Consider the following 16,957-nt stretch of genomic DNA (forward strand, 5'->3'; position numbering starts at 1 on the left):
AGCAGCCGTGCGGTCCCGGTGCTACCATAAGGCAGACCAAGCGGCTGGCTTAGGGCGCACCCTGGGGGAGGGTGGAAAAAGTTACCATTTTTTTTAAAAAAATCACTTACTTGTGAGTTGCGCCGAAGCGCCGCCGGCTGCCCGCCCTAGCCTGCATGCGCCGTGCGGCCCCGGCCCTCACTCAGAGCGGCACGGCCCAGCAGCACGGTAACACGGTCAGGCCAGGGGGGTATGACTGGCGAGTGGCGCAGCAGCAGCGGGCGGCAGCAGGGACTGGAGCTGACTGTATCTGTAAAGCTACATGCACACGAACGTTGTTTGTTTCCGTTCCGGGTTTTTTTGCGGATAGGATGCGGACCCATTCATTTCAATGGGTCCGCAAAAAACACGGACAGCACACCGTGTGCTGTCCGCATCAGTATGTCCGTTCCGTTGCCCTGCAAAAAAAATAGTGCATGTCCTATTTTTTTCTAGTTAGCGGACAAGGATAGGCATTATTACAATGGATCCGCAAAAAAAAAAAAAAACACGGATCCACAAAAACAAAATGTAGCTTCGCTTGTGTTAGCAAAAACCCTTGCACCGGCCCTGCGTGCGGTCCCCGATTTGGGCCGATCAATAGATCAGCATTGGTAGAGTCACATACCGCCCAACTTTTTGGATGGTCAAAGAGGGACGCGTACGGTTTATTATGTGAAAGGTCCACTTTTCCTGCATATTTACCGTATATACGTCAATAGCTTTTTTTTTTTTTTAACACACAATAGCGCAAAAGTTATCTAAATATACAGATTTCTAAAATCAAAATGACATCAAATAAGGAAATAATATGCAAGGTGGGGTTAATATATAGATACAAACCGGGGGAACACATTCTGGGTCAATACTGTAAATGTAATGATGCAAAACTACCTCAGATCAAAAAGAGGGACCTGGGTCCAGAAGAGGGGCACTTGGGAGGTCAGGAGTCACCACAACGCCCAGTGTCAGGGGCTCCTGGCTGCAGATGGGCCCCGGCCCCCACAATATGCCACAGGCTGCTCAGCATGTATGTGGACAGGCAGGAAATTATAGGTCGTGTTCACACACAGCATTTGTAGTGCATTTATCACATGCAACACTGGATCCAAAACTGGAGAACAGGAATCATTCGTCTTCCTATTTGGATTCGGTCCCGGTTGTGCAAATAACAAATCACTGGTGAAAAATAATCCGCACTGCCGCAAAGCTGCCATGTGTGAACCCTGCCCAAGTGCCCCCTTCTGTACCAATCTACGCAGGTGGACTGACCCGCTGTCACGCACCCCCCCTCGTCGCCGTGTAAGTGGAACTTACCGACCTGTCACAGTAACCTTCCCCGCTCTGCCATCGCTTAGTTTCGAAATGCAATCTGTCAGAACTTGCTGATAAACCGGAAGTGCCCACCGCCCGTGCACCGTGGCTTCATTCCCGGTGCAGCACGAATATCTCTCCCTCGGAAACAAAAGCTTTATAGAATAGTTGATTCACCAGGAAGTAAGACTTTCAAAAAAAAAAAAAAAAAAACACACACCCATCCTCCTCCTCCTCTCGTGTGCTGTGGACTACTCCGTTGGTTGGACATGGCTTCTCGGAGAAGAGGCGCGAATACCGGTGAGAGGGCGATCAGTAATGTACCCACTGCCTACGGAGGGGTGCTGGGAGCGGGGGACATGGCACCAGGGTGGCAACGGCATTAAAAACGAAAGTGCGGCGGTGCCAGGAGCGGGCATTCTGGATATGAATGGGATGTTCCTATGTGACATCCTCACTATCGTATATCATCCGTTTATGGGCCGTTTTTTTATTTTTATGTTTTTATACAGATTGGGGGGATTTTTATTTCTCTTTTCCGTGCATTAGGCTCATACAGGGTGCACGCCCCGAGAAAAAAGTTGGGCTGAGCCCCAGTTTGGAGCCCTGCTTGCTTTATCGTATGTGGCGCAAAAGGCGGAGCTGGGGGTGTCGTGGTGTTCGTCCTGAACCGCATATTTATCACTGTTTACCCCAGAAAACCTTCCACGCGGCGACATTGCATCTAAACGGTGTTGATGGTTTCGCTGCACAACATGCTGCAACGCGACAGACCGGTTGATTTTGCTGTAGTCCATGCCAGTCAGCACTCCGGATCTTCCAGGGACGGCATCCCAAATACAGTAGACCGGCAGTTGTCATCAATGTGAATACGTGACGCGCTTCAGCTCGGGCGTCAGCCGAAACGTGTCGCACTACTGCTGCAAGAAAGCGCATGCCGGTCTTTCTGTGCTGATGGGTTTTGTGTCGGGGGCGGCACGCAACTTTTATTCCATTGAGTTTAATGGAAGTTGCATGCATTGCGTCACCCCAGCCTAGGGCCTTATTCATACATCAGTGTTTGGTCAGTGATTTCCATCAGTGATTGTGAGCCAAAACCAGGACTGGAGGCTCCACAGACATGAGGTATAAGGGAAAGATCTGCACCTGTTCTGTGTTTAGAGCCGCTGTAACGTTACATTACCCTACTTCGTGAGATTTCCCTACCTCGTAACTTCCTGTCGCACCGGAAATGACGTGAGTAGGCGTGCCGGAGTTGTGCTGATTTGCGCATGCGCAAAACGACGGTTTAGGGAAATCTCACAGCGGAGTTCTGCTGGACACTGCGCATGCGCCGGAGAGCCTCATCAGCCTTAGGGTAGAGAAAAGTTACGGCCCAGTGCGCAAGCGCGGCTAACTACAGAACATCCGCCGCGCTTGCGCACTGGGCCATAACTTTTCCCTACCCTTAGGCTGGTGAGGCTCTCCGGTGTCCAGCTGAACTCCGCTGTGAGATTTCCCTAAACCGTTGTTTTACTCATGCGCAGATCGGCACAACTCCGGCACGCCTCCTCACGTCATTTCCGGTGTGACCGGAAGTTACGAGGTAGGGAAATCTCACGAAGTAGGGTAATGTAACGTTACAGCGCCCCTGGTTTTGGCTCCCAATCGCTGATGGAAAGCACTGACGTGTGAATAAGGGCTCATGCCCACGAGCATACTTGCTCAGTGCCCGTGCTGCGGTCCGCAATGCACGGGCACTGGCCATGTGCACTCCACTTGCGGATTGACTTGAATGGGTCCGTGATCTGCAACGTGGTCTATCTTTTTCAGTGCGGTGGCACGGATCTGAAGCCGCTTTGTAGTGCTTCCGATCCGAGCCTCCACACCGCAAAATGATAGGTGAAGTCCTATCTCCGGTCATATCTGGCAGATGCCAACCCATCCAAATGAATCAATACCGTGATACTGAGAGTACATGGCCAGTGCCCGTACATTGTGGACTGGCCGTTTACCGTCCGCAGCACTGAGCAAGTACGCTAAGGCATGAGGCTGGGGCTACGTGGCGATCTTGACACCTGTCTCACTGCAACCATTGAACTGAATGGGGTGGCAGCAGGACTGGAGAATTCTGGTTGCGCTGCAACCCTATTCATATCAATGGCTCCGCTGTTACACACCGATTTTTGGGCGTGCGATGGGTGTCGCATCAGGATCACTGCATAGCCCCAACCTTAATCTGCTCCGTACAATTTTCATGAATTATAAGTGTGTGAAAAATAGTTTACAGTCTAATTTACCCTTTAAAGGGCATCTGTCAGCAGTTCTGTACCTATGACACTGGCTGACCTGTTACATGTGCACTTGGCAGCTGAAGGCATCTGTGTTGGTCCCATGTTCATATGTGTCCGCGTTACTGAGAAGCATGATGTTTGAATATATGCAAATTAGCCTCTAGGAGCAACGGGGGCGTTACCATTACACCTAGAGGCTCTGCTCTCTGCAACTACTGAGCCCTCTCCACGCTGATTGACAGGGCCAGGTGTGATTACTTTTTCACTGCTTGGCCCTGTCAGTCAAAGTGCAGAGGGTGGCAGTTGCAGAGAGAGCAGAGCCTCTAGGTGTAATGGTAACGCCACAGTTTCTCCTAGAAGTTAATTTGCATATATTAAAACAGATGCCTTCAGCTGCCAAGCGCACATGTAGCAGGTCTCTCAAAAACAGAGAGACCCTGGAATAGAACTTTTGCTTGCACCTGCTGCGGTCTCCCCTTTATTTTAATATGTAGCATGCCCCACTTGGGGCTAGGACTTTGCGTCCGGTTTGGCGGGGGTGTTTTTTGTTGATGTATTTTTTCTGACCCCTATTACCGTAGACCTCACTACTGCCAGCCACCCTGCAGCTCTGCCACGTGCCACCCTGCAGCTCTGCCACGTGCCACCCTGCAGCTCTGCCACGTGCCACCCTGCAGCTCTGCCACGTGCCACCCTGCAGCTCTGCCACGTGCCACCCTGCAGCTCTGCCACGTGCCACCTGCCCCTATGATGACGAGATATCTGGGACCAGTGGAGTGAAAACTGCTGCTTCCGCTTTTGTGTCCATAGCCTTCATCGAGTATATAGCGTAGTGATGGTATACATCTCCTTGTGCCTGCCTGGCTCTGACCTACTGCCTCGGGCTTTTCCATAAAAATATACACTTTGACATGGGGCTGTGCTGCAAATTTGGCCTGAAAAGTTGCGGTACTGAGATGCTTCGTTGCATCTTAGCCCTCGTGCACACGACCGTATGTATTTTGCAGTCCACAAAATACGGATGTCAACAAAAATATGGTTGTTTCCGTGATACTTTAATGAAAATGAATGTGGTTGCCTTACGAGTTACAACCCAAAAATTACCACGACGCCCAAGTCTCCAGAAATCCGAACCCCCTGCACTCACGGCAACACAATTCTACTACATTCAGGCCTCTTTCACACGAACGTGTGCGCTCCGTGACCGTATTGCGGACCCGCAATACACGGGCGCTGTTCCGCGGGCATTCCGCATCATGGATGCGGACCCATTCACTTGAATGGGTCCGCAAATCCAGAGATGCGGAACGGAAACCTACGGAAGCACTATGGAGTGCTCCCGTGGGGTTTCGTCCCGTTCTTCCGTTCCGCAAAAAGATAGGACATGTCTTATCTTTTTGCGGAACGGGTGGATCGTGAACCCATTAAAGTGAATGGGTCTGCGATCCGCTGCGGTTGTCCCACGGTGGGTTTTCGTGCATTGCGGCCCGCAGCACGGCCACGGGGCGCATACATTCGTGTGCAAGAGGCCTCACTTCAATTATGGTCAGATGTAGCGTCACCACACTGCAATCTATGCAATGCTTTGCCTGGCCGAAGTCAATACTGGTAAGACATTCTTACTCCTCATCTACAGGATAGGGGATACATATTAGATTAGTGAGGGTCCGACTGCAGGGACCCAGACCAGTCACAAGAACAGGAGCCCCCTACCACCTGAAATGAATGGTGTCTGCGCACTGCTGCTCCTGGGGCTGCCAGGGATGAATGGAGCAGCAGTGTGAAGGCTCGATCAGCTGCTCCATTCATTCTCCGTTCTCATGATCGATGTGAAATATTACATATATTACCACAGGGTCTCAGGACACCCTTTTATTTCAGAAACGAAAGAGAAAATGAAATATCTGAATACCCCAGCAAGTAATGGGTGAGGGGGCCTATCTTTTAGGCTATGTCCGGAACATGGACGCTATCCTAAAAGCCGCCGTATTGGATAATGGGCAAATTTTTCCAATGGGAAGCGGTCCATGTAGCTTATCAGAATTTTCTCAGAAATCGATTGCCACAATCAGATTTGAAATATCTCTTATGGTTCAAAAGTTATCAACGTCGAAAGTTGCAGCAACAACCGGGAACGTTTCCTGTGAAGAACAGCTGTTTGATGTGTTCAGTGTAAAAGGTCAAAAATCGAAAAAGATTGTGGCTCTCTCGTTGTGTCATTTTGTAAGTTGCGGGAGTGTACCGTTTACATTGAGACCATAGGTGATTTAAATGTTTATGTTTTATGCTTATTTGCTATAAAAATGTTACCTTGGATACAAACTAAACATGTGTATGCCTGATATTGAGTGACCCCTACCAAAGTTTCTTAGGCCTCTTTCACACTTGCGTTGTTGGGATCCGTCGTGTACTCCATTTGCCGGAGGTGCCCGCCGGATCCGTAACAACGCAAGTGAACTGAAAGCATTTAAAGACGGATCCGTCTTCAAAATGCGTTCAGTGTTACTATGGCAGCCAGGACGCTATTAAAGTCCTGGTTGCCGTAGTAGTAGTGGGGAGCGGGGGAGCAGTATACTTACAGTCCGTGCGGCTCCCGGGGCGCTCCAGAATAACGTCAGAGCGCCCCATGCGCATGGATGACGTGATCCATGCGATCACGTCATCCATGCGCGTGGGGCGCCCTGACGTCACTCTGAAGCGCCCCGGGAGCCGCACGGACGGTAAGTACACTGCTCCCCGCTCCCCACTGCACTTTACCATGGCTGCCAGGACTTTAGCGTCCCGGCAGCCATGGTAACCATTCAGAAAAAGCTAAACGTTGGATCCGGCAATGCGCCGAAACGATGTTTATCTTAAGGCCGGATCCGGATCAATGCCTTTCAATGGGCATTAATTCCGGATCCGGCCTTGCGGCAAGTGTTCCGGATTTTTGGCCGGAGCAAAAAGCGCAGCATGCTGCGGTATTTTCTCCGGCCAAAAAACGTTCCGTTCCGGAACTGAAGACATCCTGATGCATCCTGAACGGATTTCTCTCCATTCAGAATGCATTAGGATAAAACTGATCAGGATTCTTCCGGCATAGAGCCCCGACGACGGAACTCTATGCCGGAACAGAACAACGCAAGTGTGAAAGAGCCCTTACTCCATGTGTCCAGTGTGTTGTCTCTGGTGCTGAACTCAGAAATTTGAAGTGTTGATAACTTTTGAACCACAAGAGATATTGCAAATCTGATGGCGGCAATCAATTTCTGAGTAAATGCTGGTCTTCGTTGATAAGAACAGCCGCTATCCAACGGATGGCACTGTGCTTGTTGAGCTGCGGGAAGGCCTTGGCGCTCACTGGAGCTTCGTTGTCACCTTAAACAGCTGAACGGCAGGGGTCCCTGGTGTTCAACACTCGCCGATCTGAAATTGATGACCTATCCTGAGGATACGGTAAGTCATCAATATTAGGAGCTCGGAAAAATGCCTTTAACATGTGTTAAGCAATTTAAAGGGGTATTCTTGTTGTTTCAAGTTATCTCCTATCCAGAGTATAGGGGATAACTATTAGATTAGTGGGGGTCCTACGGACGCGGACGGCGCACTGATGACATACATGTTTTGCGGCCCCGTAGAAATGACTGGGCCCGCTTACGTTCTGCAAAAAATGCATTTCGGTTGCAGATCCAAGATGCAGTCATATGCCGGAGGCATTATAGCAGCAACCTTCGGCACGCCAGCTGCTGTGAAACTACAACTCCCAGCATGCAGACTTACTAAGCTGTTCTTGTAACTCCCATAGAAGTAAGAAAGAGACTATGAAAGTGGAAGTGAGATGCTGTGGTGTATGAAGCGCCTGTGGTGGAGGCTGCAGATAAACGCGCGCCTTTTTTCTCCCAGTCTTTATCAGTACATGAGAATCAGCGCTCTCGGGTGTGTTCTGGACACGGCAGTTCTTCTTAAAGCCAGCAATTCTTGCCTTTTAAAGTCATTTTAATTTTTTTTTGCAAACATTAAAAAGCCATGATTACATTGTAGCATATAATAACATTATATCGTATACGGAATACTGTACAATGAGCACGAAGATCACCAGTGTAACCAGAAAGATTTTGCCTCAATTTTTGTTGTGCGCCATAGATTATACTCGTGTCCTTCACAAGCCACGTGCACACAGGAATGGGCCCCGGAATTCATCCTTTGCATTGTAAAGTGTGAAATCTGCAATGAAGATCCTGCAAATCTCAAAATCCCTACTGCAGGTCAATTTCTGAGCAGAAAATATCTGCCACATAGAACGTACAATCAAGGCTACTCTCACACTCGCTTTTGGTGCGTATCCGTCATGGATCTGCACAGACGGATCTGTTCAGATAATACAGCCGCATGCATCCGATCAGATCCGTTTGTATTCTCTTTAACATAGCCAAAACGGATCCGTCATGAACACCATTCTATTGTGCCAGATTGTGTCAGTAAAAACGGATCCGTCCCCATTGACTTACATTGTGCGCCAGGATCCGGGTTCGGGTGTCCGTCTGGCCGTGCGGAGGCGAGCGGATCCGTCCAGACTTACAATGTAAGTCAATGGGGACGGATCCGTTTGAAGATGGCACTATATGGCTCAATCTTCAAGCGGATCCGTCCACATTGACTTTCAATGTAAAGTCTGGACGGATCCGTTCAGGCTACTTTCACACTTAGAAATTTTTCTAAGTTATAATTCAGACGGATCCGTACTGAACGGATCCAAACGTCTGCATTATAGGAGCGGATCCGTCTGATGAAACATCAGACGGACCCGCTCCGAACGCTAGTGTGAAAGTAGCCTCATACAGTCCTGATCAAAAGTTTAAGACCACTTGAAAAATGGCAAAAAATCACATTTAGCATGGCTGGATCTTAACAAGGTTCCAAGTAGAGCTTCAACATGCAAAAAGAAGAAATGGGAGTGAGACAAAACATTTTTTGAGCATTCAATTTAATGAAAACAACGAATAAACTGAAACAGGCTGTTTTTCAGCTGATCAAAAGTTTAGGACCACACCTCCAAAAAAAAACTAAACCCCCCCCAAAACAGAAATCCAACTTCCAAACATGAACTCGGTAATGAGTAGCTCCGCCGTTATTGTTGATCACTTCAAAAATTCATTTCGGCATGCTTGATGCAAGCGTTTCCATGAGGTGAGTGGGAACATTTCTCCAAGTGGTGAAGACGGCCGCACGAAGGCCATCTACTGTCTGGAACTGTTGTCCATTTTTGTAAACTTCCCTTGCCATCCATCCCCAAAGGTTCTCAATTGGATTTAGATCAGGGGAACACGCAGGATGGGCCAAAAGAGTGATGTTATTCTCCTGGAAGAAGTCCCTTGTCCTGCGGGCATTGTGTACTGTAGCGTTGTCCTGTTGAAAAACCCAGTCGTTACCACACAGACGAGGGCCCTCAGTCATGAGGAATGCTCTGCAACATCTGGACATAGCCAGCGGCCGTTTGACGCCCCTGCACTTCCTGAAGCTTCTTTGTTCCACTGAAGGAAAAAGCACCCCAGACCATTATGGCGTCCCCTCCGCTGTGGCGTGTAGAAAACATCTCAGGTGGGATCTGCTTGTCATGCCAATAACGTTGGAAACCATCAGGACCATCAAGGTTACATTTTTTCTCATCAGAGAATAAAACTTTCTTGCAAAGTCAAACGAGCAGTTCTGTGGCGTTCAAGGAGACGAGGTCTTTGAAGACGTTTTTTGTTTTTGAAGCCCTTCAGTCTCAGATGCCGTCTGATGGTTATGGGGCTGCGGTCAGCACTAGTAAGGGCCTTAATTTGGGTCGAGGATCGTCCAGGGTCTTGACGGACAGCCAATTGGATCCTCCGGCTCGGTGCTGATGAATTTTTTTGGGTCTTCCACTTGACTTTTTTGTTCCATAACCCTCAGGATCATTTAAGAAATTCCAAATTACTGTCTTCTTGCGTCCCACCTCAGCAGCGATGGCGCGCTGTGAGAGACCCTGCTTATGCAGTTCAACAACCCGACCACGTTCAAAAAGGGGGAGTTTTTTTGCCTTTGCCATCACAACGTGTGACTACCTGACAGAAAATGACAATGAATCCACATCTTTGCACAGATTTGGCCTTTTAAAGGCATGTGGTCCTAAAATTTGGATCAGCTGAAAAACAGCCTGTTTCAGTTTAATCGCTATAATCAATTAATTGAATGGTCAAAAAATGTTTTGTCTCAGGCCTAGTTCACACAAACGTGTGTGATCTGTGGCCGTATTGTGACCCGTAAATCGCGGGCCGCAATACACGGCCACAGTTCCGTGTGAATTCCGCATCACGGATGCGGACCCATTCACTTCAATGGGTCCGCTAATCCGGAATCGCGGAACGGCCGCACGGGACGGGACCCCTCGGAAGCACTACGGAGTGCCTCCGTGGGGTTAAAGGGAATGGGTCCGCGATCCGATGCGGCTGACCTACGGCCGGCGATCGTGCATTACGGCCCGCTATTTGCGGGCCGCTGCACAGGCACGGGTCACACACGTTCGTGTGAACCCGGCCTCACTCTCATTTCTTCTTGTTGCATGTTGAAGCTCTACTTGGAACCTTGTTAAGATCCAACAATGTAAAATAAGATTTTTTGCCATTTTTCAAGTGGTCTTAAACTTTTGATCAGGACTGTATGTATGTGTGGCCTTAGGGGCCCCTTCACTCCAATTTTGTTGTTGAAATTTCCGCAACTGAAAACCAGTTCCATTCATTTGAGCACATGGATTTTTGAAAGTCTCATTCAGGTCAGTGGAACTGATTTTCACTCTCCACAAAAAAACTCTAAAACTAATTGTGTGCGTTCCAGTATTCCTCCATTGGTTTACAGCAGCCGTCCGGCCACAGCAGTGTGTGACGCCACCCTTAGTGGCTTCTCTGTTCCCTGTCCTCATTTTTTGGCCAGTGTTCATACAAACAGCGTCTGTCGTTCTGAAGAATTTGGCCCGTTGGGCATTATACAGACGGCCTATAGATTTGGACTGGGACTGTAATGCCTGGTTTCCCCTGGGACGGCACGGCAAGAAAATTACACTTCCTGCCAGACCACCCCACAGATCTGATCTGATCACTGGGCGTCCCAGCAGGGGAACACCTTCTCATCAACTTATTATTAAGCAAGGAATCTTGCCCTAAAGGGAATGTAACATCAAAGAATAACCTATTGTTTAAAGGGGTTCTGCACTTAGTTTAAACTGATGATCTATCCTCTGCATAGATCATCAGCATCTGATCGGCTGGGGGTCCAACACCCGGGACCCCCGCCGATCAGCTGTTTGAGAAGGCAGCGGCGCTTCAGCAGCGCCGCGGCCTTCTCACTGTTTACCGCCGGCCCAGTGACGTCACGACTAGTATCAACTTGCCTGGGCTCGGCTAAGCTCCATTCAAGTGAACAGAGCTTAGCCTCGCCCAGGCCAGTGATACTAGTCGTGTTGTCACTGGGACGGCGGCGCTGCCTTCTCAAACAGCTGCTTGGCGGGGATCCCGGGTGTCGGATCCCCGCCGATCAGATGCTGATGATCTATCCAGAGGATAGATCATCAGTTTAAACTAAGTGCAGAACACCTTTAAATCAAGTTTTTATGTTAAAGGATTGTCTCATAACAGACAATGGGGGCATATCGCTAGGATATGCCCCCCTTGTCTTATAGGTGCGGGTCCCACACCTATATCGAGAACGGAGCCCCGAAAGTGAAGGAGGGCGCACTGCGCATGCATAGCCGCCCCAAAATTTAATTTCTATGGGGTCGCCGAAAATAGCCAAGCTCTGGCTCTGCGATTTCCGTCGAGCCCATAGAAGTGAATGGGAGCGGTGGCCGGTCATGCGCGGTGCGCTCCCATTCACTTCTATGGGGAGCCGGCTTGGTGGTGGCCGGATCAGAGTCCTCCAGCCACCACCTTGCGGGGCTCTGTTCTTGATATAGGTGCAGGTCCTAGTGATATACCCCCATTGTCTGTGATAAGACAACCCCTTTAAATATATATATTTTTTCATTTTTTTTTTTTTTTTTTTATTCTTTATTCTCCATGTCCCTATTTACAGTATATATATCTATATGAAAAAATCCTCTCTGTGACCTGTGCAGAGGTCAGGAGGGAGCAGATAAGCTGTTATATCACCTATTGTGAATGTTATCTGTACAGAGGTGATATCAGTCATCGTAATCCTGCCTATGTTGATGATAAGATGGCTACTGAAATCTTACTTGTACAGAACAGGACGTCTCGACGTATTATCAGGCCTAGTGGACTGTGTAAAAAAAATCTAGATGGAGACTTGGAAAATGAAAACAAAAATTACCAAAAAATCTAAGAAAAAAAATAGGTTCAACATAAAAACCTGATTTAAGCAATAGGACGTTTTCCCTTTAAAATGAATTAGACTTTGAAATGTGCTGCTTATTACAAAATGCTGAACCTTTTACGTTTTTAATACGCCATGTGGCTTAAGTCTGGCTAGGCGGGGGCAGAGGTTTTTACTCCTGGATTCTGTGAGGATCTACGATGGAAAGGATTATGCCTTAGTCACCCAGCCGATCATGGCTTGCAGTGGAGAATACAATGACGGGGGGTGTAGAGGACAGCTATACATGTCGGCAGTACATTCCTGGTTTGCAGTCTGTGGGCCCCCCATGGAGAGAAAATCTTTGTTTCAAGATGACTGTATATTATATAGATTCTTGTATAGATAACGATTGTATGTTCCTTGTCATTAATATGTCCTCCTATCTTTCTAGGCATTTCCTCACCTGGAGCGACCAGTAAGTATTAAAATAAACCCGTCTTGTGGGGTCTCGCCGCTTTCTTACTGCTGTAACTATAAAGGAGTCTTCTGCCTTCCGATGTTTCTTCTGCTAACCTTCTTTTAAAGCTGTTGTCCCGACTAGACTACCCCTTATCGATAGGCCACCGGGGGTCCGCTGATAACACCGGGGGAAGCTGAGGTTGAGCGGACGATTGTACTACTATTGCAGTATTGCATGGGGTCTGTTATGTGAATGGACGTCCTTGTAACTAGAGTTGTTGCGATACCAAATTTTTGATTCGGTTTCGATACCATGAAAAAGTATTGCGATACTCGATACCATTCGATACCACGCGAAAAAAATAAACAAAAAAAGCCACGTGCATTCCTCATTTTTAAAAATGGCGAATCGCGCAGTTTTTATTTTATTTTTTCTGTTCCGGCATTCACCACCTAGATTTTTTTTTTATATTTTAATAGTTTGGACTTTTCTGACGTGGCGATGTAATATGTTTATTTATATATTTTATATGTGAAATTGGGAAAAGGGGGGTGATTTATACTTCATATTTTAGTGTTTGTTTTTTTTCACTTTTTATTTAATAACTATTTCCCCCCTTAGGGGCTAGAACCTGGGATCTTTCATCCCTTTTCCTATTCACCCTGATAGATCTCTATCAGGGTGAATAGGACTCCACACTGTCCCTGCTGCTCTGTGCTTTGTGCACACAGCATCAGGGATGTTACCATGGCAACCAGGGCTTCTGTAGCGTCCTGGCTGCCATGGTAACCGATCGGAGCCCCAGGCTTACACAGCTGGGGCTCCGATCAGAAGCTGCCACTGCACCACCAATGAGGGGGAGTGGAGAGGTCCCTGTGGCCACTGCCACCAATGATTTTAATACTAGAGGGTTGAGAGGGGCCGGCGCACTGTGCCACCAATGATTTTAATGGGATGGGGGGATTGAGGGGGGGGGGGGCACACTGCACCACCAATGATTTTGGACCACCGCTGATCGCAGCTCCCTGTCAGGGGCAGGGTGCCGGCAATGCGATTCTGCTGCCGGCACCCGCCTCCTGTATGTGTTAAAGACTGACTACTGTATATGAGTCCAGACTTTCACTATTAGGCCACACAGAGCGGCGCCCAGCGATGTCTCAGCACTCACCATTTAGTCCTGGGCGCCGCTCCGTTCGCCCGCAGTGCCCCATTACTGTCTCCTCTCCTGCTCCACATGCTGCTGATTACTATCGGAGCGATGGGAGGAGACATCAGCTTCACTAGTGGGCGTTCCTTCTCCCTGGCTGTAGCGCTGTCCAATCGCAGCGCAGGGAAAAGGAACGCCCACTAGTGAAGCTGATGTCTCCTCCCATCGCTCCGATAGTAATCCTATCATTGGTGGCGCAGTGCGCCCGCCCCTCCTCCGCCCCTCTCTTCTCATTGCCGCCCCTCCTCCACCCCCTCTCTTCTCATTGCCGCCCCTCCTCCGCCCCTCTCTTCTCATTGCCGCCCCTCCTCCGCCCCTCTCTTCTCATTGGTGGCAGCGGCAGCAGCACAGGGGGAGGGAGGACAGCTTCCTTCTCCCCGTGCTGCTGAGAGAGAACATGAGCGCGCCGATAGCAGCGCTCATGTTCAGAGATACTAGACTGCGCAGCAGCGAAGCCCAGTATCGAAAAAACGGAAATCCCGGTATCGTATCGATACCGGGACAAAAGTATCGATTGGGTATCGAAATTTCGATACCCGCAACAACCCTACTTGTAACACATGGTTGCCCTGAGACCATCCAAGTGGAAGCTGTTGGCTTAGTTTCCACCCTGGCTAATGGAGGAGAGTCTTGAGTAGAGGACCCTCCCTATGATGTCCAGATGTCGTACAGGGGTCATCTGCTTGGATTAACACTATTTTGTGTAAGCTTTGCCTGTGCTTAATGCCGCCACACTGTGCTAAAAGACTGACCGCTCCTAGGAGTGATGTCACCAGACTGTCCCTTGTGTGTTCCTGGGCTTTTATCACCAAGTCAGGGCAGATGCCATTGGTAGACGTTAGCTTTTTCACGGCAAAGAGAGTAGGGGAGAGGGGTCTTATGTTCAACTGGACCGGTGGTCAGGCATCTGCAGAGCTGCCCTACTCGGGGTCAGTAGGACTACTGAAGATAGCTGAGGACAGCTCTCGGCTATCTCTGGTGGCAGGGGTGGACTGGGAACTTAACGTGGCCCTGGACCAAAACCTAAAACATTTTGTATACGGGTCCATACTGCCAAAATACCGCCCCAACTGAACCAAATATCACAGTGCAACACAAAATACCGCCCCAACAGAACCAAATACCACAGTGCAACACAAAATACCGCCCCAGCAGAACCAAATACCACAGTGCAGCACTAAATACTGCCCCAGCAGAACCAAATACAGTGCAACACAAAATTCCGCCCCAACACAACCAAATACCACAGTGCAACACAAAATTCCGCCCCTTCAGAACCAAATACCACAGTGCAACACAAAATACCGCCCCAGCAGAACCAAATACCACAGTGCAACACTAAATACCGCCCCAGCAGAACCAGATATCACAGTGCGGCACTAAATACCGCCCCAGCAGAACCAGATATCACAGTGCGGCACTAAATACCGCCCCAGCAGAACCAGATATCACAGTGCGGCACTAAATACCGCCCCAGCAGAACCAGATATCACAGTGCGGCACTAAATACCGCCCCAGCAGAACCAGATATCACAGTGCGGTACTAAATACCGCCCCAGCAGAACCAAATACCACAGTGCAACACAAAATACCGCCCCAGCAGAACCAGATATCACAGTGCGGCACTAAATACCGCCCCAGCAGAACCAGATATCACAGTGCAACACAAAATACCGCCCCAGCAGAACCAGATATCACAGTGCGGCACTAAATACCGCCCCAGCAGAACCAAATACCACAGTGCAACACAAAATACCGCCCCAGCAGAACCAAATACCACAGTGCAGAACAAAATACTGTTCCAGCAGAACCAAATACCACAGTGCAGCACAAAATACCGCCCCAGCAGAACCAAATATCACAGTGCAGCACAAAATACCGCCCCAGCAGAACCATATACCACAGTGCAGCACAAAATACCGCCCCAGCCGAACCAAATACCACAGTGCAACACAAAATACCGCCCCAACAGAACCAAATACCACAGTGCAGCACAAAATACTTCTTGAGCAGAACCATAAGATCATCATGTACCCATCCGGCACTCATCTGCCCCCTGAGAAGTTTCCCTGTGGGGTCTATGACCAGTCCGCCCCTGTCCAGCGGTTGAGTAGAGTTTGAATGGCTGCCATATCACAGGGACTCATGGTGGATGATAACTTAGGTGAATGGTTAAGCTTTTGTGTAACTTTACACCACCTCTTGGCCGACTGACTTTGCTGCAAAATGTTGGAGGACATTGGCATCTCTTAAGCCGCACCCGTGTCAGGTTAGGCACCATGAGTTACTCTTTTTGGTCCGTTTGCTTCATAAATATGTCTAAAGTTTGATGCAATGTTATGTGGCGGAAATGCCCCAAATTTTGGCCCAATTTCTGCCAACTTCTATCCGCAGTCACATTACGTTACTACAGTACATTAGACGTCCTTTACAATAGTAAAAATGGTCCTTCAACCAGTGAGCACAGAAGTGGTCCAATATGATGTCGAGGGCAGAATCTAAGCCAGTACTTTGCATCTGGATGAATGAGAGGGTGACTAACGTGCTGATTGACTGAAGGTGGAAGACGACAGATGCCGGCAAAGGTTAAAGGGCATCTGTCAGCAGATTTGTACCTATGACACTGGCTGACCTGTTACATGTGCACTTGGCAGATGAAAGCATCTGTGTTAGTCTCGTGTTCATATGTGTCCGCATTGCTGAGAAACATGATGTTTTAGAATATATGCAAATGAGCCTCTTGGAGCAACAGGGGCGTTACCATTACACCTAGAGGCTCTGCTCTCTCTGCAACTGCCTCTGCACTTTGATTGATAGCGCCAAGCGTGATGGCGTTTTCACAGTGGAGAGAGAGTTGCAGAGAGAGCTGAGCCTCTAGGTGTAAGGGCCACGCCCTCGTTGCTCCTAGATGCTCATTTGCATATGTTAAATTAAATTTTTCTCAGTAATGCGGACACATATGAACATGGGACCAACACAGATGTCTTCAGCTGCCAAGCGCACATGTAACAGGTCAGCCAGTGTCACCGGTACAGAACTGCTGACAGATGCCCTTTAACCCTTGCCCTTAACCTTTGCTCATTCAGACGACTGTATATTTGTGTCTGCATCCATTCCACAATTTTGCGGAACAGATATGGCCCCGCAAACAAGATTGAACATGTCCTATTCTTGTCTGTTTTTGCGGAGAAGAATAGACATTTCTATGATGGGGCTGGCCTGCACACGGGCGGTATTGGTGTGTCGCAAAACGGATATGGTCGTCTGAATGAGCCCTTATTCTTAGATCATCTATAAAGCAGGCATGAGACCAACATATACTGGGTCATAAATAAATGTGCGCAAAGAGCGTCAAATTTTCATATAGTAAGTATA

At 48.7% G+C, this 16,957-nt stretch overlaps 2 protein-coding genes across 11 annotated transcripts in view; one reads left to right on the forward strand and one right to left on the reverse strand.

The window, feature by feature from the left end:
* Window positions 1-1,463, reverse strand: part of TOR1AIP2 (torsin 1A interacting protein 2) — a 28,781-nt gene extending 27,318 nt beyond the window's left edge. For 3 of the 7 annotated variants that reach the window (XM_040408123.1, XM_040408127.1, XM_040408121.1), the window contains exon 1: window positions 1,340-1,453. The gene's annotated coding sequence lies outside the window, so the exon portion shown is untranslated. Of the gene's footprint in view, window positions 1-1,335 lie in introns of all 7 variants that reach the window. The other 4 variants (XM_040408125.1, XM_040408122.1, XM_040408126.1 and 1 more) reach the window with 4 other exon arrangements.
* LOC120979397 (torsin-1A-interacting protein 1-like) overlaps window positions 1,446-16,957 on the forward strand; it is a 73,048-nt gene continuing 57,536 nt past the window's right edge. For 2 of the 4 annotated variants that reach the window (XM_040408131.1, XM_040408132.1), the window contains exons 1-2: window positions 1,456-1,632; window positions 12,367-12,390. In XM_040408131.1, the coding sequence (XP_040264065.1) occupies window positions 1,602-1,632; window positions 12,367-12,390 (55 nt within the window). In that variant the 5' untranslated portion in view covers window positions 1,456-1,601. Of the gene's footprint in view, window positions 1,633-12,366; window positions 12,391-16,957 lie in introns of all 4 variants that reach the window. The other 2 variants (XM_040408130.1, XM_040408128.1) reach the window with 2 other exon arrangements.

Source organism: Bufo bufo, chromosome 9, assembly GCF_905171765.1.
Source record: "Bufo bufo chromosome 9, aBufBuf1.1, whole genome shotgun sequence".
Taxonomy (NCBI): Eukaryota; Metazoa; Chordata; class Amphibia; order Anura; family Bufonidae; genus Bufo; species Bufo bufo.